The sequence below is a fragment of the Bos taurus genome, chromosome 11, assembly GCF_002263795.3.
Source record: "Bos taurus isolate L1 Dominette 01449 registration number 42190680 breed Hereford chromosome 11, ARS-UCD2.0, whole genome shotgun sequence".
NCBI lineage: Eukaryota > Metazoa > Chordata > Mammalia > Artiodactyla > Bovidae > Bos > Bos taurus.
The window spans coordinates 74,000,783-74,025,834 of NC_037338.1; the positions used below are offsets into that span (position 1 = coordinate 74,000,783).

Consider the following 25,052-nt stretch of genomic DNA (forward strand, 5'->3'; position numbering starts at 1 on the left):
TATACCTTTCACTCCAATACTTCCTGGAGCTACCAGGCCTTTGTTTATGCTGCTTCCTCTGCCTGGTGTGCCCTTTCCCTAAGCTTCTCTCCTCCTTTCTGATCAAAGCCCTGGCTTCAGTCCGCCTTGAATTACAGAGAGAATCAGTGGTTCTTAAACTGTGGTCTATAAACCAGCAATACCAGCAATACCTGGAAGAGTTAGATATGCAAATATTCAGGCCCCACCCCAGACCTGCTGAATCAGAAACTCTGGGGAGAACCCAGCGATCCTTGTTTTAACCAGCCCTCTAGGGGACTTGAGAAGTACCGGTGTGGATCATATCCAGCCCTGCCGCTGTCCCTGGAGGGCAGGACCCCAATACTGTCATTGGGGTGGATCCTCAAGGCCTGACTAGCTCAGAGCAGATGCTCAGAAAATACCTTATGGATAGGACAGAGAGGAGAATGAGAGTGGATGAGACTCCTTCACTGGAGAGCAATCCCAGAGCCCAGATCAAGCAGTCAGGGTGCAGTGCTGTGGACAGTAGGCTGAGAGAGCAGAGAGGTGTGCGTTATTTGGTGTCCTTCTGGCTCCTGCCCAGTGTCCCTTCTCCCTGCAGCCTCCCTCACCTTATCATCCGTGTGCTGGGCAGGGACGGGGCTGCTTGGGGAGACTGGGAGGAGGCAGGCTTGGAAGGGGTGCTGAGCTCTCGGGCTCTGGCCAGGAAGGGTCAGCTGGGTAAATGTGGCCACAGAGAAGGGAGGAGGAGGTGAACTGTAGGAAGGCCAGGAACCTGGGTCCTGGCTCAGAGGGAATCATGGAGATGGGTTCTAGGTCCTGCGTGGAGGGGAGACGTGGGGCAGAGGAACAGGGCAGGGGACCAAGAGCGTTCCGAGCCTTGGGGCTGGAAGGGCCTCCTCGGATCCCCAAGTGTGAATCAGTGTCTCACGAGGAGTCCAGGCCTCAGGCTGGGCCCCTCATCTTCCTGCTCCCCTTCTCCTCTGGCTTCAGAAACCTAACAGATGCATTGACTGCTGACTGTCTGCCAGGTGTTCTCTTAAGCTCTGCGCTTGCCTTCTTACAACTGCTCCCCAAAATAGGCTCTGTTATTTCCATCACTATCTTATTAAAGACTAAACTGATGCTCAGAGAGGTCAGGTCACTTGTCTAAGGCCACAGAGCTAGCAAGTGGTGGTGCTGGGATTATAACCCAGGCTTCTGAGCCTTTCAGGCTGCGACCCATGGGAAGGGGGAACAGAGTGGGTGTTGCCTCCCTGCTGTGATGTTCCATGGTCCTAGCCACGTTTCTTCTGCTGCAAGTTAAAGAATGTTTATTTAGACTAAAAGTCGGGATGGTCAGAGAACGCTTTTTTCTGCGTAGCCGTGCTCTTGCCCTGGGGTGGATGTTGGGGGCACTCACCCCTAACAGGAACTCACGTGTGCAGGCTAGTATGCATGACTGGGTACATATGCGCGCGTGTGCATGTGCATACACACACACACACACACGCACCCAATACATGCTCTTCTGTGTAAAGACACTGCTGTATACATGTTGCTTCTTTCCCTTCTGCCTTCACTCTTTTCTTTCTCTTCAAACTTAGGTTTTTTTTCCCAGTACCTGGCACATAGTAGGGCTCCCCGAGTCTGTTGGGTGAACTGAATAGTCCTCCCTGGAGGACCTAGCAAAGGGAAGGGGATAGGAGGACACAAGGATGGGTAAGCCATGCCTGCCCTCGGAGGAGGGAGGCTCCTCCTTGGACAGTTCGCCCTCTCCTGCTGGGTAGGAGAAGCGCCAGTGGTGGTGGTGGGGAGATATGTGTTTGTGCTGGGGAGCACAGCAGGTGTGCCTGTGTATGCATGTATGTGTGTGTTTACATACATGTGTATATATACACACATATGGCCAGCTCCATGAAGGGGGCTTCTCCCTCCTCACCTAAGTCTAACCCAGAGGCCTGGCAAGCACTGACTTCCTGAGCTCTGGCTTGTGAGCTTCAGGGGCATCCTTGGGGGGGTTTCTCCTGGCTCCAGGCTCAGCTGTTCTTGCTGGTCCACAGGTCCAGTGCCTACCCCCAGGCATGCCTTCCCTTTAGTGCACTTAAATTGCACATGGTCACTCAGGGCCGGCTCTTTGCTTTATAATTGTCACCATAGGGGTAGCTGAAATAGCCTTCCCTCTTACACATTTAAACAGTTCCAGAAAAGGCAGAAATACCCTTATCTCTTTAGGAACACAGCTAATAATAACGGTCCACAGACAATAAAAAATGTCCATTTTTAGCTCAGTGGAGTTGATTAGATGCTCAAGCATGGAGAGCAGACGAGTGATGTAAATAATGCCCACCCCTCACAACCGCCCCAGAGCTGACCAAGACCTCCATTGTGGGGTTCAGGCTCTCTCAACTTCTCGAAGTTAGCTGCTACAACTTGTCGTGTTTAGCTTTGCAGTCAGTTCAGTCTTGAGCAGGGATCAGCTGGACTCTGGAGACAGGCATGTGTTTGAATGTGGACTCAGCTACATGACTGCTGAGCATCAAAATGAGAGTTTTCCAAGAGATAGTGTGTGTGAGCAGTTAACACAGGGCCGTGGCACAGATTGAGTCTTATCATTTATTTTGGACAGTTAACTAGCTGTCTGTCTATCTACCTTCTTACCTTTCTCCCCATTTGCCTGTCTCTCTGCCTACCGCCCTATCTGCACATTGGTGCCCAAGATCTACTGTAGCCTCAAGGACTGAGGGCCTGGGAGAAGAATGAGGATGGTGCAGTTGAGGGTGTGAGTGGTGTGGGTTTAAGCACCTAAGAGCCCCTGGGCCCTTCTCCTGTCACCCACTGAGCAGAAGCAAAACCGAGGCAAGTTTCAGGATGAACCCAAGTCCTATGGCAGTGGCTCTGCTATCTTTGGAGGCTCCATGAGGGGCCACGGGCTGGGTGGGGAAGCCGAGCTCAGTTCTGTGGAGCGAAAAGGGCCGGCAGGGAGCTGAGCAGGAGAGGGTGTCCCAGGGAGAGTGTAAAGTGGGGTGAAGCCCTTCCTTTCTGGCACCTGGGCTGGGCACAAGGACTGGACCTGGCCTGCAGCTGCCCTTACGGAGAGCCACAGAGCAACGAGGGCTCTCACTTACAATCACCCTACTTAGCACATGCACAGCATGGAAAGGCAGAGTCTAGAGGAGTTACCTGTGCCTGGCAATTTCCTCACTTGATCCTCACGGTAACTGGAAGTGCCCACTGTCATTATCCCCATTTTTACGGGTGAGAAGTTGAGGCTGAGAGAGGCTGAGAAACTTGGTAAGGGTCACATGATGGTTTACCTGATTCTTTCTGTCCACGAAGTGAGGGTGGCTGGTGGGGCAGGGATGAGACGGTGGGCTGCGCAGTCCTGGGTGGGCTGCTGAAGGGGTGAGGGCAGAGGCGCTTGGGGGCTGCCGGGGTGGCAGCTAGCAGAGTGGCCGTGCTCCATCCGGCCTTCGGCACAGTGCAGGCCCTTGTGTGTTTAGGTGGTGTCTCTCCCTCTGAACTGAGTTCCCTATTTGCTTATCTTTCCAGTACACAGTAGGTGTGCAATAAATGTTTCTGAGCTCATCCACGGGCCTGGCCTCATGGAAGCTCCAGGACCACAAGGGTGGGCACGGCTGGGTTGCGGTGGGCTGGGTGCATGTTGGGGGAGTTTCTCTTCTGAAGGGCAGTGAGGCCCCAGCATGGCGCACGGGGTGTGAAGGACCTGGGAGAAGCCATGGTGTGCAAGTGCCCAGGAGCTCTGAGGGTGGGAGGGCCCACAGGACATGGCCGCTGCCTGCCCAGGAACGGGGCCTTTTGGGAGCCGTGGAAGACCTTCGTCAATAATTATTACACGAAGCCCACCGAGCAGTCGGTGAATGCTTGTTGAATATTGTTGGATAGTTGGAACAGAGGACTGCTGAGCTCTGGGAGGTGACTGAGAGCAGGAGAGGAGAGGGCCCAGGAGGGCCGTGTGGAAGTGTGAGCACCAACAGTAGTGTCTGGTGTCTCTGCCTTCCCGCCCAGCCTCCTGCAGCTCGCCCTGAGGCCACCTCTCCATGGTCTGGCCTGGGCCTGCTGGGTGTGTGCGTGTGCATGAGCGTGTGTGGGGTGGCCCAGGGGTTGGGGTGGGGGGTCCTGTGCCTGTAGCTCTGCAGGCTGGGGACTCAGGTGCCTAGAACGGGCTCTGCCTGCCAGAGAAGCCAATTCGTTTCACTGAATTCCACGACCACAGACAGGTCCTGGGAGGCTGGCCAGCCAGCTGGCGAAGGCTGGTACGTACTTCTTGTCCCGGGGGGCCCGGGCAAGTGGCTGGCTAGATCCGGCAAGTTCATCCCCTCAACTCAAACACCAACTTGAGACATCTGCTCAGTGGATGCCGTGTCGGTAGCATCCGGTGTGCGTTCCAAAGGGAGCACATGTGTCTGGCTGGCTATCTCTGGGCGAGGGCCTTGTGGGATGTGCTCTCTCTTAGGGGGAGGGGTCTCTGTCTAGGCATGAGGCCCCTGAGACAACCGTGTGTGGGTGTGTGTATGTGTAAATGCTAGCACATACCTTTACCTTGGCTTGCCTGCCTGCTCATGTCACACATATGTACACGTGCCAGGGGCACACGGCAGAGGAGGGTATCGTGCCATGTTGCTGTGGAAAGATCCAGGGGCTGGGAATGAAAAGATTTAAATTTTGGTTCTTAAGGCCTCCCTTGCTGGCTCTCTGATCTCTGAAAGAACCACTCTGAGCTTCAGATTTCCCGCCTGCGTAATGGAAAAAAAAAAAAAAGAACCAGCTCTACTTTCTGTAAGGCATAAGAATAAAATGAAATAACGTATGTGAAAATGCTTTGTTAATTACCACGTACTGTACAAATGCGAGAGATTATTATCGTCATGGCCCAGCTCCTCAGAATGAGAAGTTGTATGTGGCTTAAAATAATCCATCCAGTGAGCTGTGTTAAAATGTAGGTCAAATCCTAGCCTCAGAAGTTGAGAGAGCCTGATGATAACTGCCTCATCTAACAGGCCTCCAAATGCGAAGGGGCTTTGAAACCTGTAAAGGGTTATATAGATCGAAGTGACAGGATCATGTTTAAGATGAGAAGGTACATTTTAGTCACCCTGTTGCCTGATTTGCAGTTGTAATGATCAAGCAGCACTGGAGCCTCCTGCTTGGTTGTATTGGTGCAGGTTTGTGGATTTGCACACATGTGTCTCTCTCTCTGTGTATGCTGACTTGTTCATTGAGCATCTACTATGTGAGAGTTACTCATCAAGTATTTTGAGTCCCTGCCCTGTGCCAGGTGCAGGGAATGGAGGCACTGGGGACAGAGGCCAAGGTGAATAAGAGAGTTCCTTCCCTGGAGGGGCTCATGGCCTGGCCAGGAGGAGAGCCAGCAGTCCGTTGCAGTGTTGGAGAAGGAAAGGAGAAGGAAGGGAATCTAGGAGGTGAGGTTAGAAAAGTCAGGGTTTTCTGGTCAACCTGAGAGGAAGGTAGTTGTGGCAGAAGCCAGGGTCTATGTCAAAGTCCCAGGGAGGAAGCAGCCCACATTTGCACCTGGTGTGGTGGTTTTGCAATGGCTGGAGCTGCCAGCCGGAATCCTAGGTCCTGCCTTTACCCGGGCTAAGGAGCTTGGGCTGATCCCGCAGAACCCTGGGAGCCCCCTCTGCAAGGGCTTAAGCTCTGTGGAGTGACATAATCAGTTTTGCATTTTGGAAAGATCATGGAGCCCCAGTGTTCCTGAGGATTGCACTGCGGCGGGTACCAGCCAGATGTTGGGGTTTGTCTGAGCAGTGAGTGATGGCTGCATATGCAGGCCGTGAGCTGGGATTTGCATGGGGGCAGGGAGGAGGCACTTCTGGGAATAGTTCTGGTCTGTACGTGCAGAGCAAAGGAAGTTAGCAATTCTTGAGTGCCTTGCACATGTCAGCTTTCCATATATTACCTCAGTTAATTGTTCTACCATTGCTGCAAAGGAGGTATTAGTATTCCCATTTTGTAGGTGCAGAATGGTAGGCTGGAGAGGTTAACTAGCTGGAAGGGCCTAGTGAGGAAAGAGCAGAGCAGAAAGTCCAGCCTGCCCCTCCCCTGCCCACTCCCCACAAAGCCCACCTCCCTAGAATTTCTGCCCATTCCCACTGGAAGGATTGACTAATCCAGTCCCTTCACTTGACAGATGAGGAAACCAACCTGGGCTCAAAGCTTGTTCTGCTCAATTTGTTACTGTTTTCCAGCTGCTCCAAGTCACTGTGGATCAGATTCTTCCCTTTCAGAGTATTAGTGACGCCTCCTAACTCAATGCTACTTGCAGATTTGATAAGCATATTTTACATTCCTTCGCTCAACCCATCAGTAGGGATACTGAATGAAACAGGCCCCCTGACAGATGCGGGAATGAACCACTTGATACGCCTCCTTGAGGGGCACGGCCCCAAGCCATCTGCTCACCCTGCTCAGTGTATTATCCCCTCTCCCTCATGGGTGTGAACGAGGGCAGGCCCAGAGCAGAAGGTATCACCGCCTCCCTCTGCCCTGCTATGTCGCTACATCACGGAAGAATGACATGACCAAAAATAGTACGCTTTTCACAAAGTTGTGTGCGGGTCCAGATGGAAAGGGTATGGGCCAGAGTCACTCAGACCTGGCTGCAACTCCTGCCAAGTCTCATGGCCACTTGGTTTCCTGAGCACACCCCAGGGTACCTGAGGCTTGAGTGTTGGACTGGGCAGCGAAGGCCTACTTGGGCCCCAGGGACGGGCTCAGGACGGGGCCCCGGGGACTCCCTGTTCTCAACATGCCAGGACTGGACAGATGGCCTGGTGTCAGGGTCCTCCACCCCTTCCTCTTGGGGGTGTTGAGTTGAATAAAATTCAACAGGGGAAGATGCGCTGAGTGCCTCTGTGCATTGGGCCGAGAGTGCGTGGCTTAAGGTGAGGAATGACAGCAAGTCTCCAGATGGCAGGGGGTTGACTATCAGGGGCCCCCAGAGGCTTTCTCCATATGCTGATGTGGGGGTGGGCCTGGCGGTCCTTAAAAGTCAGGTGTCTTTGTTTTTAGTCTGTGCAGGCGGCCTGGTGACTGTGGTTCCTGAGTGCTGTTCTGAGCCTCTGACCGGCTTTCACACCTCCGATTAATTCAGAGCAAAAGTTAGAAAATCAGATGAATCCTCCTGTAAGAAATGCAATGTGTTAAAGAAACAGTTCAGAGGCCAGAATTTCTGGGTGGTGGGAGGACCCTTTGGCTGCCCACACCGATCCCGACCCACCTCGGTACCCCACCCTGGCTGCTGCCTGTGCCTTCCAGGCCCGTCAACCCGGACACAAGGAACAGTCAGAGGCTCAGCCAGGTCTGGCCTGTATTCTGTAGGCAAGTCCAGGGGCTTGGTGGGCCCTCTTTTTTCCAGGGAAGATGTCATTCCTCTCATCTGAGGGGCATGTGGAAAACCCACCAAGGGCTGAGTCTGTTCTAGGCTCTGGGAATTGAACAAGGGGATAAACCATTTTATTCATCTGCCTTCTTAAGAACCCAAGAATCAGGCAGAATGGGCACCAGACACCTTTATGCCCCCACATTATGGATGCAGCAACTGAGGTTCAGAGAGAATGGTCCTGAAAGCAGCATACAAACAAGCCAGGCACATATTAATTTAGGTTTGCTCTAAGCGCTGCCTTTCTACGACCACCTGTTCTGGGGATGCTGAGTTACCTGGTCAGTGCAGTCAAGACGGTGCCATTTTAGCCATTGTGGAATCTGACCAAAACCACCATCTCAGATTAAGTTCACTGCATTTGGTTAGATTCAGTTGGAACCTTCACAAACGTTCAGTAGTGCTGGGAATCCTTGCTCTCTGCGTGATCCAGGTGATTGTTTCTTAAACAGGGGTGTCTGTGGGGTCTCGGAAGATCGCTCAGAACCAGCAGGTCTGGCCCACTCCCCCTAGGCACCCCCCAGAGGCCTCTCCTCCACCTGGGTGTGTCCCACCTCAGCCTTTCTGCCCTCACAGTCTCTCTGCCAGTTTTTCCTGAACAGAGCCTTTCAAGGGTCTCTGGTCCCCAAGGTAGCCTTTTCTGTCTGCCCTGGACCCTCCCCTCCTGTCCACAGCCAGCACCGTGCTCCCTGTCCTTGGCTTCTCTTCCAGACTTCTCTCAGCTGGGTTCCTCAAACGGTCTCATTGGCCCCTCTCCGGGCCCTCAGTCCTCACTGCTGTGTCATTCTGCACAGCTTCTCCAAAGGCTGGCCATTCCCATCCCTAACCAGATTGCGCTGCCCTCAACTTCTCTGTGTCTGTCAATTTTTGCCTCTTGAGTTGGCAGCTCCCTTTTTTTTTCCTGGACCCACAGTACACTGGTGTCCACTTTCTGCTCCTCTAAACACTCTCTCCACGTCTTCCAACTCTACCATAGCTTTCCCTTTGGTGCCGAGGCCTGGCGCCTCTGTCATCATCTCTTTGCATTTCTTCCGAGAACTCCCAGAACCTCAACTGTGATGCCCTCAAATCTCCTTCCTGGTTGGTCTGTCCCAGATGGGCCTTGAATGGATAGATGGACAGAGGGGCCAGGGTTGCTCTTTCCACGGGTCTAAGGTCTACGACTGGTCACAGTAGGTTTCCGTCCGCATGTCTCGCCATCACCTGAAAATTAATGTGGCAAACCACAAGCTATTTTGAAATCACAAAAAATGAAAGTTGAGTGGGACATCGAGAGCCACCTCGATGAAATCCCCTGGGAATCTGTGTGCCTCCCCTTCTCTGTGGCCTCAGCACGGTTCTGGGCCAGCGCCCTCCCCTGGGAGGACCACGAGGCCGCCCAAAGCTGCTGGTATCATCACACAGGGGCATGAAGGGCAGCCGGTGGGCCCCCCGCTGGGTCGGGGTCCCTTTCTCTCTCCTGCCCCAACACAGTCTGTGCTCGTGATTAGTCATGCTGGAGCCGCTGAGTCAGAAGCGACTTGTGGGTGGTTTGTGGCCAGGCTGGAGCAGTGAGGCAGGAGGACTTTCTAGGTTTATGCGTCTGCCCCATGAGACAAGCCCTGCAGGGCCTGGCCCTGGCACAGGTGAAGGGTGGTAACAAAACCAAGCTTCTGGTCCAACCTAATCACCGAAAGAGGGGCATCACAATGAACCAAGACACAGTCCCCGAGACACTCGTGTGGGGTGACAGTGCAATGTGGCAGGTTTTTTCAGGGCAGGCGTGTGTAGAGCGGCTGTGACAAGCCTGCTTCCAAGGGTCTAGTGCACTTCCAATAGACGTCGCTCAGTTTCGTGTGTCTCTTCAGGGGATTCTCTTCAATAAAGGTGATTCACTCAATATTGAGCTCATTTCATTTTTGCACTTGTGTTAGATTTTTTTTTTCCATATAAATAAACTCATGTCCAGAAACAACTTTTTTGTCAGAGCCTGTGTGATGAGTCTGTGGTTCAGAAAACGTGTCCACCCGAGGGAGAGCTGTGTTCTGCCGGGGCAGCGGGGCGGCCCACAGGTCCCCCCGAGGATATACTGAAATCGGCCCGCGAGAGTGGCTCAGCTCTGCCAGGCAGGAGGCGGGTGAAGACCATCCCTACCAGGGTGCCAGCGTGACACCGCCCTGGGAGTGTGGCTACCCTGTGAGTGGGATGCTGGGGAGGGCTCTGGGGGTCCAGCCCTGGCTTTACAGGCTGTGTCTGTGCCCACAGGAGGGAGAGGAGCAGGAGGAGGCTCGTGCCAAGGAGGAGCGGCAGGAGCCCAGCACAACTGCCCGGAAGGTGGGGCGGCCTGGCAGGAAGCGCAAGCACCCCCCGGTGAGTGAAGTGGCGTCCACCCCAGCCCTGTGCGCACACACACACACACGTACCCGTACGTGTAGGCTCTAAACGTCCGTGATGTGTGGCCTGCAGGGACCTTGGCACACTAAGACTGCGGGATGGGGTGCACCCCTCCAGCTGTTAAGAGCCCAATTCCATTCCCCATTCTCTGGACCCAAAAACCACTCCCACAACTTTCCTATTTTCTACATTGAACTGGATGCCCCCAGAGGCCAGGGGACTTGCATTATGGATCTTGTGGGACTTGAAGCAGGCCCCTGACTCCCACCTTCTTTCTAGAAGGGCAGCAAGAGGGTAGGACTTGTTTTTCCCTGGCCTGCCAGCATGGGCCCCTCCCTCCCCATCCAGACACCCACCTTGGGCCTCCGTCCCACCTGGAGAACTTGGATGAAGGGGACTAAAGTCTGGAAGTCTGATCAAAGTGAGTAGGGAAGACATGCAGGCTCTTGAGTCCTTTTGTCAGAGAGAAGGAGGGCTGGGCACTGTTTTAAGTCTAGTCGAAGTAGAGAACCCCAGCTTCTGGGTGCCATTGCCTCGGATTCCAGGGCGAGGCTCCTGGGTTGCCCAAGATGAGAAGTGCTCTGTGGGGCAGGGCCCAGGGGCTGCAGGAGCCTGCCTTCCTTATGCCTTAAACTCAGAGGCAGAACAGTAGTTATTTGCCAGCACCAACGACAGCTGGTTCCTTTCTTTTCGTCCCTTCCAGCTGAGAATGGGAAACTTGGAGCAAGAAGGTAAGGAGGAGCCAGGAGCCCCACGTTAATTGTAACTCAGCCCTTCAAGGACATGTTCTCAGAGGAGCAGGATTTTCTTCCGTGGGGCAGAGAGTAGAGTGAACGGTGGCTGCAATGAGGGAGGGAGGGCTACACCTACTGCAGGTGACGGGGTTTTCGGAGTCAGGAGGTTTGGGAACCTGTGGGGCATTGAAGTGCACCGCTGCCAATGCTGCTCGGAGATTTGGAGCGGAAGAGGGCAGAAGTTAAGTCATTTAACTGGTAAGTAATTTGAACACTTTTAATATTCAAGCAAACATGGATATTTTATGGCCTGGAATGAAAAATGCACAGGCAGTTGAAAGATAAAACTGGGGACTTCAAAGGGATTTCCAGCTTGCAGCAGACTCCAGGCTGCACTTCCAGATTCCTGGGTGCCCCTCCACTCCACCCCCCAGATAGACTATCTTGTCGGGGAAAGTGGAGGGGCACAGTGCCGATGGAGTCAGTACCCATCGGTCATTCCGTATCTGAGCCATGCATGTACCTGTGATCTGCAGAGCATGCTCCACCCTTACTTTCCGGCGCTAGGGGTGGGAGCCGCCACCTGTAGCAAATGGAACTGGCAGCCCTCTGACTCATCTTTGTGAGTCCCTGAACCAGAGGGAGGGCACATCACTGAGAGGTGGGGGAGGTCCTTGAACCAGCGGGTACAGGGAAGTCAGGCCCAAGTGTGTGTCCAGAGTTGGATGAAGAAAGGGAAGGGGGGTGCACAGCCCAGTGGATGAAGGGTCAGTGGGTCACACACCTTGGCCTGGAAAAGGGGCCCAGCAGGGAAGGAAAAGCACTGTCTTTAAAATCCAGCAGACCTGGGTTTGAATCTCAGCTCCACCACTGACCACCTGTGTGACCTTGAACAAGTCACCGCCTGAACCTTGGGTTCCTCTTCTGAAAAATAGAGATGATAAGGATGCATTCCCCCTAGACCCCTGGGAAAATTAAATGGGTTAAAATACCAAAGAGCCAATGGTCAGCCAAAGTCGGTCCTGTCCTTACGTGGAACGGAAGCAGCAGTGCTGGATTTATTGCTCGCCAGCTGTGTGACCTTAGCAAGTTACTGAACCTCTCTGAGCTTTTTCTTCCTTGTTGGAAAAAATATGGCTGCCAGCCCTACCTGCCCTGTCCACCTCCACGGATGCTGTGCAAACAGCAAGGTGGGCTCCAAATGCACAGTGTCACAAGCCTGCCCCTCTGGCCCCCACAGGGGCCAGTGGGCCAGGGTCTAGAAGGCCTTTCGTGTGGGAGCCTGGCATCAGCCTCTCAGAACTCCCTGGGAGGTGCACACATCCTGTGCAGGCCAGTGTTGCTGTGGTCCAGTCCTCACTGACATCTGAAGCCACCTGGACTCCCAAGAGAGGCCCTGGGAAGGGGGATGGAGCACGGGGAGGCAATGTTGGTTGGGGAGGCAGGGGATCCAAAGCAGCGTTGTGACAGGGACCCTTGCACATTGCAGGGCACAGAGAACAGCCAGCCGGTCTTTCCTGGCAGCAGCCCCATTGACCCCGAAGGGAGCCTGCATAAGGGAAGTCTGTGGTGCAGCCCAGGGCCAGTCCACGGTCTCCCGGGCCTCTTGCAGAGCCGATGCTTGCCCAGGCCTCCTCCCCTCCCCAGCCAAGGAGCACAGCAGGGTGGGTTTCTGGGGACCTGGTAAAGCTGTGATCCTGGGAACGGGTTGACGAGGGTGCTTTAAGGCAGCTGAGTGTGTGTCATCCAGCTAAGCCTGGGAACTGGGCAGGGAGTGGTGGGCTCGGCTCAAACCCTGGCAGGTGGAACAGAGCAGGCAGTGCTGGGAAGCACGAGAGGAAAACCTGGCTGCAGGCGGGCTCTTGATTTGTGCCAATGTTGCACACCCACTGCTGGACAGGAAGGGATCAGGTATATCCAGTGGTGTCCTCGCCATTCCCCACCCAGGGTCTCTAGGTTTTGCCCCCAAGACCTACCTGTCTCTGGGTACCTTCCACTTTCTCCTGCATCAGCCTCCTGGCTGTGTCCTTTCCAGACCGGGCCCCACCTGCCTGCAGCATCTCTCTAAACACCCCCAGCCCTCTCTTTTTTGGCCACAAACACATTACACCAACTGAGCACCTGCCAAATAAATAAGACTTATTTTAACCTAATGTGTTTGAGAGGAGGCCACATATAATTACAGTAAATACAGCTTGGGGCACGTTGCTGTTCAAGAATCTGCAGGGGGACTTCCCTGGTGGTCCAATGGTTAAGAATCCACCTGCCAATGCAGGGGACATGGATTTGATCCCTGGTCCAGGAAGATTCCACATGCTGTGGAGCAATTAAGCCTGAATGCTGCTACTACTGAAGCCCGTGTACCTAGAGCCCGTGCTCCGCAACAGAAGCCACTGCAGTGAGAAGCCTGAGCACCACAGTGAAGAGCAGCCCCTGTTTGCCACAAATAGAGAAAGCCTGTGTGCAGCAATGAAGACCCAGTGCAGCTAAAACTTAAATATTAAAAAAAAAAAAAAATCTCCAGGGGCTCCATTTCTCATGGGATGAGACCTGGAACAATTCGTTTGGCTCCTCACCACGTGACTTCTCCTGCTTCTGCATGGGTGCTCAGCGTCCATCTCTTGCCAAAGAAACCCCGTCAGCTTGCTGCTCCCTGAGCACCCTGGGCACATTTGTTCTGATGTTCTTGGCAGCCTTACCTGCTCTCTGCCCACCCAGTGTCACAGCCCACCGAAGCCTGTCTTGCAAATGAAGCCCAGGGCAGCCATCGTGAGCCACGCTGGCCCTCCCTTTTAAACCAATTGTTAAATTAAAATGAACACAAAGAACTAAAACAAGATAACAGCCCTGCGATCCCGGACCTGGGTCCACACACCTGACGGAGAAGCACCAGTCTGAGAGCTGTTTGTTCCCTGGTCTGTACAGAAGTTGAGAATCAGTTTAGAAACCTTTATATCAACTTGATACTGTCACCACATCCACAGGCACGATTTTGTGTTTTACAGAAGTATCATTCCCTGATGGATTGGGAATCTAAGATACCTAAACCAAAGCCTGGGTTTTCGCACAGAAAAGCTGGTGGTGAGAGTGTGTCGCTTCCACCAGATCTTCCATTCAGAGGTGTACCACCCCTTCCCGTTGCACTGGGTACCTGCTCACTGAGACTGGCAACCCTGAAGAAAGGCTAAGAGCGGCACAGGGCTCGACTGCCTATGAAGGCCTTCTACCCCCATGGACCTCATTTGATGCTGACAGCAAACCTGTATGGGGAGGTGGGGGCTGCTGTCGTGACTGTCCCCACAGTCAGAGGAAGAGACCGAGATTCAGAGAGGACGACCTAGACTTGGCCTCCAGCGTCCCAGCTGCAAAGCCCGGGGTGCTCATCCTCTCTCACCACTCCAGTCTCACCACCTGGGAGACTGGGTACCCTAAATTCACTTTAAGGTAATATACGAAGGCCGGGCTGTTTGAAAACATGTGTAGACCTGGTCTAAAAAGCATCCAGATGAAACAGAACTGAGCAGGGCGACTGACCCACATACTAGTAAGCCTGTGGCTAAGCGGAAGGGTGGTCTGAGGAGTAAGAGGTGGGCCCGTTTCAACCAGGCGGCGGCGTCGGTCTGTGGCACTGGCCTAGGAGCCAGGATGCTCAGGGCCCCCGCGGCAACAGGAAACAGGAAGCCAGCCACAGGGCTGGGCGGGGCCTCGGAGGGGAGCTGGCACCTGCGTGCAGGGCCTGCTAGCTGGCCAGTTCTCAAGACCCGCGGAGGGGACAGCACCATGCGGGGCTGGTCGCCCCTGGCCGGAGAGCGGAGGCCCGCATGTGGGTGCGAGTGTCGGGCTGGGAGGAAGAGGTATCTTCTTGTTCTCCAGCTCCGAGGACATTGAGAGTAACAAGTTAGGGTGTCTGAAGCTGGTTCCTGCCTGATCGCAGGCCCAGACGGCCCTGCGACCAACTTTGTCCCTCGGGTTGGTTACACATGGGACTCTAGGAGGGACAGTATCTGCCCTTGCCCACCAGACCCTGGTGGGGGACTGGTCCTTTGGGGCTCCCTGCCCTGTTTACTAGGTAGATACACTTATTCATTGAAGATTTATACCCATCAACTTCCTCCAAGGTTATTTTTGCTCAGTGGGAGCACTCTGAGGTCACTTCTTGCTAAGAATAACCCAGAAAGGGAGGGAGGGGGAGGGGAGGAGGGGGCTGGGAGCAGGCGCTGAGCTCAGCCAGACCAGCCCAAAGCCAGTGTTACTCACTCCTCTTTGCAGGCGGAACCTCCAACACAGTGCCCCAGTGAGTGAGCTCACAAGGGCCACACTGCCCCACTTCAGAGTGAAGGATTTGAGGGTGTAAGCTGTGTGAAGCTGGGAGTCTGTCCCATGGCAGCTTAAGCCAGCTGTTGTGTAAGTTGCTCAGTAGTGTCTGACTCTTTGCAACCCCATGGACTGTAGCCCACCACACTCCTCTGTCCATGGGATTCTCCAGGCAAGAATAGTGGAGTGGGTAGCCAGAGGATTTGCTTCTCCAGGGGATCTTCTGACCCAGAGATCGAACCTGGGTCTCCTGCATTACAAGTCAAATCTTAACAGTCTAAGCCAACAGGGAAGCTAGCTGAGAACCTTTTAACTTGGTTATTGAGAGTTTGCAGTATTGGCTCATTTTCCCACCTAATAGATCCCTTTGCTTCTGAAGACAGCGCTTTTTGTGTCCAGGTTCGAAGGGCTCCTTTACTTACCTCTGGAACCTTGACTCAGTGACTTGGCGCCCCTTGTTTTTATGCACAAAACTTTCTGAAAGGGTGTCTCCCATTCCTGGGCCCTAGCCCCTCAGGGGGTGTCCCTGCCTGTGAGCCTGCATCAGGCACACGGCTGCCCACTCCCGTCTCCTCATGCTTTTGAAGGGGTGGGGAAAACAGGGCTGGCAGGCCTCTCAGGAGGGCAGAGACTTTTCTGGGAACTGTGCCCTGCAGACGCCTCTGCTGTTCCCACAGCTGGTCCGTCAGATCAACACTCATGGAGGCATCCGGTACCCAAGAGCCTGGTCCGAGGTCTGCGCCTGAAGTGCCAAAGAGATGTTGTGGGGAGGGGCTGGACTTTCGAAGGGAGGTGATCCCTGGAAGGGGAAAGTAGATTTTCCCACTTGGGACCCTCCTGAGCAGCATGTTCAGAGAGAGGACCCATGTGGCAGGGAGAGGATGGACTGTGAGCAGACTGGCTGGGCTGAGTGGATGGAGGTTTCATTTAAGAACACCTATCTTGGTTGGAGAGGTAGTTTGCAGGCAGCCTGAGGGTTTACATTTTATCCTCTTGAAAATACGTTGTGTTTATCTAGAGAAGTTTTGAGACGGCGTGGGGTGTGAAGTGATGGGAGTCAAGTTTTGGGAAGGTCACTCTGGCATTTGTGAGCATGACAGTTTGAGTGCACAAGAATGCAGGGAGATAGGGTGATGAGGCCAGAAAATATGTCCAGAGTCTACTGGGTTGGGGGCAGCCGTGATGGGACAGAATGGGTAGGGCCTGCACTGCTGGGCTGCAGACGAGGGAGAGAAGGGAAGGTGCTGCTGGCCTCCAGGGATGGCAACAGTGTTATTGCCAGAGACAGAGACTTCTGGAAGGTCTGGCAGGGCCCCTTTCAGAGGCCACTCTAGATAGCTGGTCTTACCGGGGAAGCATCTGAGTGAAATCCCAGAATCTCCATTTTGCTTTCCCGAAAACCCCTGCTTATTTTCATCCCTCCCTTGCCCCTTCCCTGGAGCCACACGTCCCAGGCCACCTCCAGCAAGAGGCATTCATTCCCTCGGGTCCCGAGCCCTGAGGGCTTCCTAGGACCCCGTGGGCTTCTTGGGAGCCTGAGCTACACCTGCCGCACTCCCGCAGTGGCAGGGACCTTCCGTGAACGCTTTGGGGCAGAGTTGTTGACGTCGGTCTTCTTTCATCATCTTCACCTAGAGAATTCTGTGCATTTCAGTTCTGCCACCTCAAGAAAGATGTAACGAAGCTGGAAGATCTCCAGAGAAGGGCAGCTAAAGCGATCCAGGGGAAGGCAGGGCTGCCAAGTGAGGACAGACAAGAGAGATTACGGCCCTCCAGTCTGGAGAGACAAAGGCTGAGTCGGGATGTGATTAAAGCTATGAAGTCACGGCATCGGGTGGGGCAGGATGAGCAAACCCCAGCGGGGGTGGGTGGGGGTGGGCGGGGAGACACCCAAAGAAACTTTAGAAAGGTAGGTGAAGCGGAGAAAAGAAAGCCCCATTTTCCATGGTGAGTTCCCTTCTCACCGAACCTGTCACCCAAGGCCTGACTGTAGAGGCTGAAAAACAGAAGAAACTTCAAAAGAGGTTGACTTAAATACTACGTGGGATCTTCTCCACATAATGGCTTTTTCAAGGCAGCCTCCAACTCACCCTAAAATCCTTTGAGTATGACTTCAAAGAGCCACAGCCAGGCCCTCTTCCAGGTGGACAGGTGTCGCTGGCTGAGAGCAGAACCCCGGGTGGGCCAGCACTCACCAGGTCCATGCTTACTCTCACAGCCGTGTGTCACAGCCAGCAGGGGCCCCGGCTGAGTGACCTCTGAGATGTCCGCACCCTGAAGTTCTCTCCTCCGTCCTGAGTTGCAAGTGTGCGTGCACACACACACGCACACACACTGAAGAGATCTCGGGGGGTGGGTGGGAAGGCAGCTCCCGGCCTCTGGTGAGAGGAACGGTAGGACCTAGAAGTCGCATGCAGCCTGGGGGATCAGACTTGCCAGAGTTGGCCCTCTTTGGCCTCTGGTCCTCCTGTCCCTTGACCCCACCGGTGGCCCTTTTAGCTACTCCACTGGCTAAAAGGAAATTGGAAGGGTCAAGGTCCTGCTTCCAAAGTCTTGGGGCCCAACTCCAATCACCCCAGGAAGGCTGGGCAGGGAGGCATGTAGAGCCTCTCTCGGGAGTGGGCACGGGGGACCTCTCTGGCTCTCTCTGCCTCAAGGCCACTTCCGGCCAATCAGAGCAGACAGTGGCCAGGGGAAGGGGCTGCAGGAAGGCCTGGAACAGAGGAGACTGGGGAGCCTGGGCCCAGTGCCAGCGCTTAGGGGACAGGGCCGCCCTGCTTACGTGGACAGTTCGGCTGTTTCCTGAAATTAGAGTCAAGCTGGGAAAATCCAGGGCTTGGTGGGGACCCGATGGGCCTGCAGCAGCTGAAGGACTGGATGAACAGTGGGTGTGGGTGGAGAGGGGATGCTGGTGTGTGTTTGTTGACATCGTTCTGGGGCATCTGAGCACAGCTCTGTCCTATGGCCGGTGAGCAGATGTCTCTGGGCCATGGGTGCACTCCTTGTGTGTCTGCACATATGATTGTGTGTCTGTGTGTCTTTAATCAAGAAGACGTAACTGGCGGGACGCCAGGGTTCCTGGCTGGCACAGAGCTGACTGCTGCCAAGGGCCTTAAAGGCACAATGGCCATTTGGGGGTGGGGGTAGGAGGGCAGGAAGATGGGAGGGTGAGGTGAGGCCGCCCAACATCTGCTAGCCTCAGGGCCTCCCTCCTCCGGGAGTGAAGGCCTTTTTCAGCAGCGGCTCCTGGCATGGGAAGAGAGGGTGAGTCAGGTGCCCAGAGCCAGGCCAGGACCTGGCTCCGACTTTCAGGGCCTTGCAGTGGGAGAGGCAGGATCCCTGGGTCTCCCCCCTCCACACCTGAGCTCAGGTAAGACTGCATGCCAAGGCTGTGCTGGAGAGCTGGGCCCTGGGCCCTATCTCCCGTGTATTACTTCCATCACCTCTTAACTTGCCAGTGTGTGTGAGTCGTGTGTGTGTGTGTGTGTGTGAGTATTATAACTGTAAAAAGCCTCAAAAATCACTTCCCTATCTGGAGCCTCAGCGCTCTGCCCCACCTTGGGAGACAAGGCCTCACCTTCTGAAACCGGGTGGGCGTTCTGGGGTCTGGTCCAGACTTCCAGCAGAGAGGGAGGGGAGCAGGGCGTGGGGGGCGGGGCTGGGGAATTGGCTTTGGCCTGAACAGGTTCACTGCAGAAGGTTCCTTCTTGCTTCGCCTCTGGCCTTTCGTTGTGGTGGCTGCTGCCAAGGAAACAGCCGGCAGCCTTTCCCTGGCCCTGCTCAGGCACATCAAAGCCTCCTTTTCCTCCTTGCAGCCCTTGGGATTTGAGGTTGGCTTTTCCGGAGACTCAACCCAGGTGGGGAGGCCAGCTTTCGAATGCCTCTCCTGTACCTGGGTCATTCTGGAAGCTTTAGCACTTAGAAGGTGTGTGACTGGAGGGCAAACTGTGGCGCCTTTTTCTTTGGAAAAGTGAGAGCAACATAACCCATCGGGATAACTGTAATAATTACATTTATTAATTGTCTAAGCATCTTTATGCCAAGCCCTCTGCTTAGTACTGGGGAGCTGTCAGTGGAGTGGTTGGAAGGAAGAGAAATAAAAAGATAAATAAGGCAAAGCTCACAGCCTAGGAGGGAGACACACGGTAAACAAATAATTAGGTACCATGTGAGGAGTGCTTTAATGAGATAGGGTGTGAAAGTGCTTTGTAAACAAATGTGGTGTGTGGTGGACTGGGAGATGTGAGTGAATGCTGGAGTGGACTGCAGGGCCAGCCTCCACGGGGGCTCTTGGGGGGCAGAGGTTGGGAAAAGGGTGAGGCTGAGGGCCTTAAAAAGCAAGCGGGGCCTGACACAAATGCCTTCCAGGGGTGTATGTTTGTGTGTGAGAGAGAGACAGACAGACTTAAAATATTCCTTAGAAGACAGAAAGTAGAATAGTGGTTGCCAGGGGCTAGGAGGGGAAATGGGGAGATTTTTGTTTAAAGGGTATAGACTTTTAGTTTGGGATGATGAAAATGTTTTCAAGATGGATGGTGGTAATGGTTGTACGACAGTGTGAATGTACTTAATGTCACTGAATTGTACACTTGAAAATGGGTAAAATGGTAGATTCTCTGTTACATATATTTTACAACTTTTTAAAAAGTTTTGAAAAAAGGGTCCTTAGATGAGGTCCCTGTGTCCGTGCCCCTGTCCTCAGCCCAGGGCTTTTCAATAACAGCACCCGCCCCCTTTGGGGCTGCATAATTTCTGTGTTGGGGGCTGTCGTGTAGGGTATTTAGCAGCACCCCAGGCCCCTACCCACCAGAAGCCACAGTCCGTGCCTCCCCCCAACCCCCGCCACCCCCACGGTGTGGTGACCAAAAATGTCTCAGACATATTGCCACATGTCCCCTGGGGGGCAAAATCCACCCCAGCTGAGAACCACTGCCTTCACTGCTTGGAATAAGCTGCTCACAGGAGAGGTCCAAGGAGCAGATAGGCAGCAGAGAAGCAGGAGGCATTATCTTGGGATGGAGGGGTCTTGCTTGGAAGGAAGGCAAAGGCCAGCAAACTCTGAGGGGGCCTCAGGAGGTGGTAGGCCGGGCTTGAAGACCCAGAGTGAGGCATGTGGCAGGGGGTGGGGGGGCAGGTAGGTGCACAGTGGGTGCTGGAGTCTAGCTTTACTCCACTCTGTTGTGCCCACCCACCCAAAGGAAGAGAAGTGAGGGGGCCCATGGCTCCCATTCCCCTCCTGCCACCACTCCTGACCCCCTCTCCCCGCCTCCGTGGGTGAGAAGCAGAGGAAGGAGAAATTGTCACCTACAGCTGCTGGTGGCGCCTTTGAAAAGGGCCGGGCTGCTACCCCTCCCCCCACAGAAGAAATGAGTGTCTCAGAGTGTGTTGTGTCTCCTCCACTCAAGGCAGTAGTAAAGAGAAAAAGCAAACAAAACCAGACCTTTAACCAATTACGTTTGACATGCAACAAAGTTGAGACTCCCTCTAGACGTGTGGACTGGATGCTCTCACTGTAACCTGGTCTTTGGCATTAAGGAATTCATTGTGAATACTAAAGAGCTGCCAGGTGCCCTACTCCAACGCCCAGTCTAACCCAGTAAAGCGATCCCGTGCCTCCTCTGCGGCTAGTGGCCACAGAGGAGAGGAGGGGGCTGAGAGGAGGTAGAAGCAGAGGAGACGGAATCAGGAGGGCGCAGGCCGGGCTGGGGTGGCCGCTCCAGGCGGCTTCCAGGTCTGTTCTTCTCACCTGAGATGGGACATCCAGCTCCCCACTGTGGACCTCCTTCCTTCCTTCCTCTCAGTGGTTTCTTCTGGGTGGATCTGACCTGCCCAGTTTCCACGCCTCAGAGAGAGGGAGAGTGAGGGCCCACTAGTAGCTGGGGGTGAGGGGGTAGTTCTTCATGGGTTAGATGGATCTCAAGTTGACGGTGGTAGGAGTAAGCAGCTCCCCTAAGCCCAGAACTCCAGCTGACTCAGGCTGGTGGGGAAGGGGGGTGAGGGGGAATGGTGAGATCAGGGCAGATTTCAGCCCACCTGAACCCATCCTCCCGGGGCTGGAGCTGTGCAGAGCTTCCCCTGACGCCTCCTCCACCCACCTCTGGAAGGATGGCGTGTCTCACCCTCTTGCAGACTGGGGGTCCCTCCGGGGCAGGCCTGAGAGGGGTCTCCAGTCAGGGTGGCTCGGGCCCCAGGGCTGGGTCGGGTCTCAGAGCAGGTAGTCCTGGGTCTCTATGCTCTGGAGCTGGCAGTCAACAGGAAGTTGAGTCCCAGGGTGAGAAGAGGCGGTGTGGCCCCCGGGCAGGAAGTAAGTGACAGCGGCATTGTCTGAGCAGTCTGCGGGGCTGGGAGCCTACCCTGACTCGAGGTGTGTGTGGTGAAGCGAGTGGGTAGAGGAAAGGAGGACACGGCTATGGTAAGAGATTGGTGCCGCTGACCCAAACTTCTCAGCCCGGCCAGCGGGACCCCGCAACTCCCTCCTCCTGGGAGCGCCATTTCTGGGGCTCCAGCGGTGGCACAGCAGGACCTGGGGGGCAGAGCCCCCCCGCAGGCTCCCCACTCCAGGCGTGCCCGGCACTCCAGTTGCCTGGGCCACGCGACTGTGTCACACACAGGAGGCTTGAGGACTGAGAGGATTCATCCGAAGAGGGGAGTTCCAGGCCAGAGAGCCCACTGGTTTGAATAGGGAGGTGGAAAAGACCTCCTGAGTCCTGGAGAGAGTGTGTGTGTGAGACATATGGGGCTGCCACCGAGGAGAGGGACAGGGCCTGCTTGCTGTCCGTGTTTGGCCTTCTAGCTCTGCTGGCTTCGGCCTCCAGTGCCCAAGCCTGGTGGAGGACTTCTGCCTTCCCCACCCCACCCCGAGGCCTACCTCTTCCTCCAGCACCGCCCCCCGACCCCACCCCACCCCACCCCCACTGCTGAGGCGCACACACATGTGTAGCCTTCCGTGGTAGGGTTTCTTCCTGGAAGCAGGCCTGCCCAAGCCGGTCCACATGCTCCCCTCCCCCGGAGAAAGCAGCCTGGCCAGGCCTCGAGGTCCCTCTGTATGCCCTCAGGCTGCTCTGTGTAGGGAACCTCCTCCAGGGCAGACTCTGGCTTTTATTTCTGTTGTTTTCTCCAAGGCCCTTGTCCCTCTTTGCTGCCTCTGGGGTTTCCTCGCCATACAGCAGTGGGCTCACTGGTGAGAGTGTGGATCCCTGGGGCAGAAGCCGCCTTGGAAACTGCGGGGCCTGCCAGGGAGGGGCTGGGGAACCCAGCGCTCTGTCAGGCTTTGGAGTACGTTCTTCAGGGGTATAGCTATCTGGAGGGAGTTTGGCAGGATCTCTTTCCTAACACTTGGATGGGCAGACCCTCTTCCCCAGCCAGGCCACTTCTAGGACTCTGGCCTATGGAAATTCACAGGTGCAGAGAGCCGTAAGTGCAAGAGGTTCTCTGCAACAGAAAGCCCGTCAGCCCAAAGCTCACCACTAGGAGACGGTTTGAATAAATTAAGGACCATCCTTTCAATAGAATGTTGAGCAGCCAAGGCAGAGTGAGCCAGATCCATACGCGCTGGTATGGAGAGGTGCCCGCTGTGCTTGCGAAGTGAAAAAGCAAGTTGCAGAACAGGATAAGTCATATGATCCCTTCTTAGGGGGGAAAAAAATTCTGGATCTGGATGTGTGTGTAAATACGTGTGTATAAACACGCAACTTATGTATGACTGTAGATGCACAGGGAAAAAAGTCGAGAAAAGATACTCGCCAAACTGTTAATGATGGTTCACCTGTGGGGAGTGATTCTGGAGGCAGGGAATTGAAATAGGGGCTTTAACCTTTCAATGCTATTCATTTTTGTGTGGTTAGAATTTTTGTATGTGACTGGCTTTTATAAACAGAAAACAGGTGGGGAAACTGAGGCACACTCTTGAGCAGCACCTTCCTGAGGCTTTTGCTGAGCTTGTGCCGCGCCTGCCCTCCACCAATTCTGCAGGGGAGCCGGCAGACAGGGCTGCGGCGGGTGGTCCGGTGCCTGTGGGTGTGGCAGAGCGCCAAGCACAGGGGGACTCGTGTCTCTCCTGCCCTGAGAGGACACCTCTGTCCCTTCTGAGATGTCCTGGCCTACCTGCCCCCGGATGGCCAAGGGCCAGATGCTCGCCAGGCTCTGTCCTCACAAGGTGTGTGACCTCGAGCTAATCACAAAAGTCTCTGGGAGCCTCCCCAGGAGGCCGGGTGCTCTGAGGGGTAACGGGTGAGAGGGAGCTTCGCCCACCGTGCAGTGACACTTAGGAGGGACGGTTATGACAACTCTCAGTGTGTTTCCTGTAGCAAGCTCAGTTCTGAGACTCCTGGGGACAAAGCACGACACTTCCTCTTGGAGGGGAACATGGCACCATGTACTCCAGACTTGCTGCAGGCCACTGTGTGCTCTGGCAGGGGGGACTTGGCTCTCCTGGGGTCTGAGCACCCTCGAGAGGCTGTGGGGCCAAAGCTGAGGGAAGGAACAGTGCTCAGGTTGGGGGAGAGGAGGCCCCCCTTTCACCCTCGCACTCCACATGCCAGGCAGCAGCTCAAGAGGACAGCCAGAGGGGCGTTGACACAGGAGTCAAATCAGCCCGGGGTTACTTGGAATCCTCTGGGGAAGTGTCCTGGTTTGAAGTGGGGATAAAATGAGGAGCATTCCTTTTCAGTGGGGGCCACAGGGAAGACTTGGGGACCTCCCCATCACTTCAGTGAGTGGGGGTGCTGTGAGATGGGGTAAAGAGCTGTAAACATGTTAGTAATGAAGACAACTAGCACTTGTCAGGGCTTCACAGTTTACAAAGCACTTTCTCATACATTTTCCTGTTTTCTTCACTGGAGTCCACAGACCTTTTGACTTCAGAGGGTGAAGCCCTTGAATCTGAGAGAAAAAATTGTGAGTGTGTTTGACTGCATACACATTTATGTGAACACCATTTTCTGGACAGACGTAATTTTCACCAGAATCTCCAATGGGTCAATGAGGGGCTGAAACCACTGGTCTGACGCTCCCTTCATGTTTATCTTTGCAGGTGGAAAGCAGTGACACACCGAAGGACCCCGCCGTGACCTCCAAGTCCCTGTCCATGGCCCAAGACTCAGGCCCCTCAGAGCTGTTACCCAACGGGGACTTGGAGAAGCGGAGTGAGCCCCAGCCAGAGGAGGGGAGCCCCGCTGGAGGGCAGAAGGGCGGGGCCCCAGCAGAGGGAGAGGGTGCCACTGAGACCCCGCCCGAAGCCTCCAGAGCTGTAGAAAATGGCTGCTGCACCCCCAAGGATGGCCGGGGAGCCCCTGCAGAAGAGGGTAAGTCCCGGGCACAAGGGGGGAAGCCTCTGCAGGGCTGGCTGGGATCCCCCTGAGGGTTAGAACTCAGGGCCTGGAAGGTCCCAGGAGGCACCTGCTGGGTGGTGGCTGAAGGTCTACTTGCTAAGGCTGTGTGCCCTGGAGGCTACTGGCTGGATATAGCCCACGCACGTTTTATTTGACCCAGGCAGTATTTTAAACATTAAAAAGAAAATTAATTGCCAATATTTCAAAATCAAGAAATTTCACATAAAAATCTGGAGTTTTGGCTTCTCATGGAAAAAAAAACCAAACTAGATTTGGTACGACAGTGAGTTTGCAGAATGCTAGTGGTTGCTGAACTGGGGTGATGGCTGTCTCCCCACAGGCCGGTTGTTCTCTTTGCTTTCCATCAGCCTTGGCCGCGCCTGCTCACTCTTCTACAAGACGTGCGGCTCTTAGGGATCCACACATTGGAAGCCCCTGGCCTGGGCGCTCGAGGGCAGCAGGTGCCCTTGTGGGTGTTATAATCGCCGTCAGCCTTTCCCAGTGCAGATGTCCTAAGCCCACCACAGTTCAGCAGACGGGACTGAAGTTCAGTGGTGACAGAGTCGGGGAGGGGTAGGGCAGGTGGGGGTGGGGTGTGCACTGCCCAGCTCAGACCTCTTCCTCTAGGGACTTTTTGGCCTAGCCCTGGAGCCCGGGAGCCCTGGAAAGTTGCCCACTTTTTTCTTTCAGGTTAAGCCAGCGATTTCAGGGCCAACAGAACTGTAAACATGTTAGTAATGAGGACAACTAGCATTTGTACAGGGCTTCACAGTTTACCAAGCGCTTTCTCATACATTATCACGTTTGATCCTCCCAGGGCCCTGCCAGGTTGTTTTGCATATGTGCATTTTAATTTCAGAATGCCTTCCTTCCAAGAGTACATGATGGGGAGTGAATCAA

General features: G+C 54.7%; 1 protein-coding gene across 14 annotated transcripts in view; it reads left to right on the plus strand.

The window, feature by feature from the left end:
- The window catches only part of DNMT3A (DNA methyltransferase 3 alpha), a 103,377-nt gene that overhangs the window by 29,266 nt on the left and 49,059 nt on the right, over positions 1–25,052 (plus strand). For 10 of the 14 annotated variants that reach the window (XR_009496275.1, XM_059891032.1, NM_001206502.2 and 7 more), the window contains 2 exons: positions 9,647–9,751; positions 23,855–24,125. Coding sequence is in view for 13 of the 14 variants with exons in the window: in XM_059891032.1 (XP_059747015.1) it covers positions 9,647–9,751; positions 23,855–24,125 (376 nt within the window). In the remaining variant the exon portion in view is untranslated. The other 4 variants (XM_059891039.1, XM_059891038.1, XM_059891040.1 and 1 more) reach the window with 4 other exon arrangements.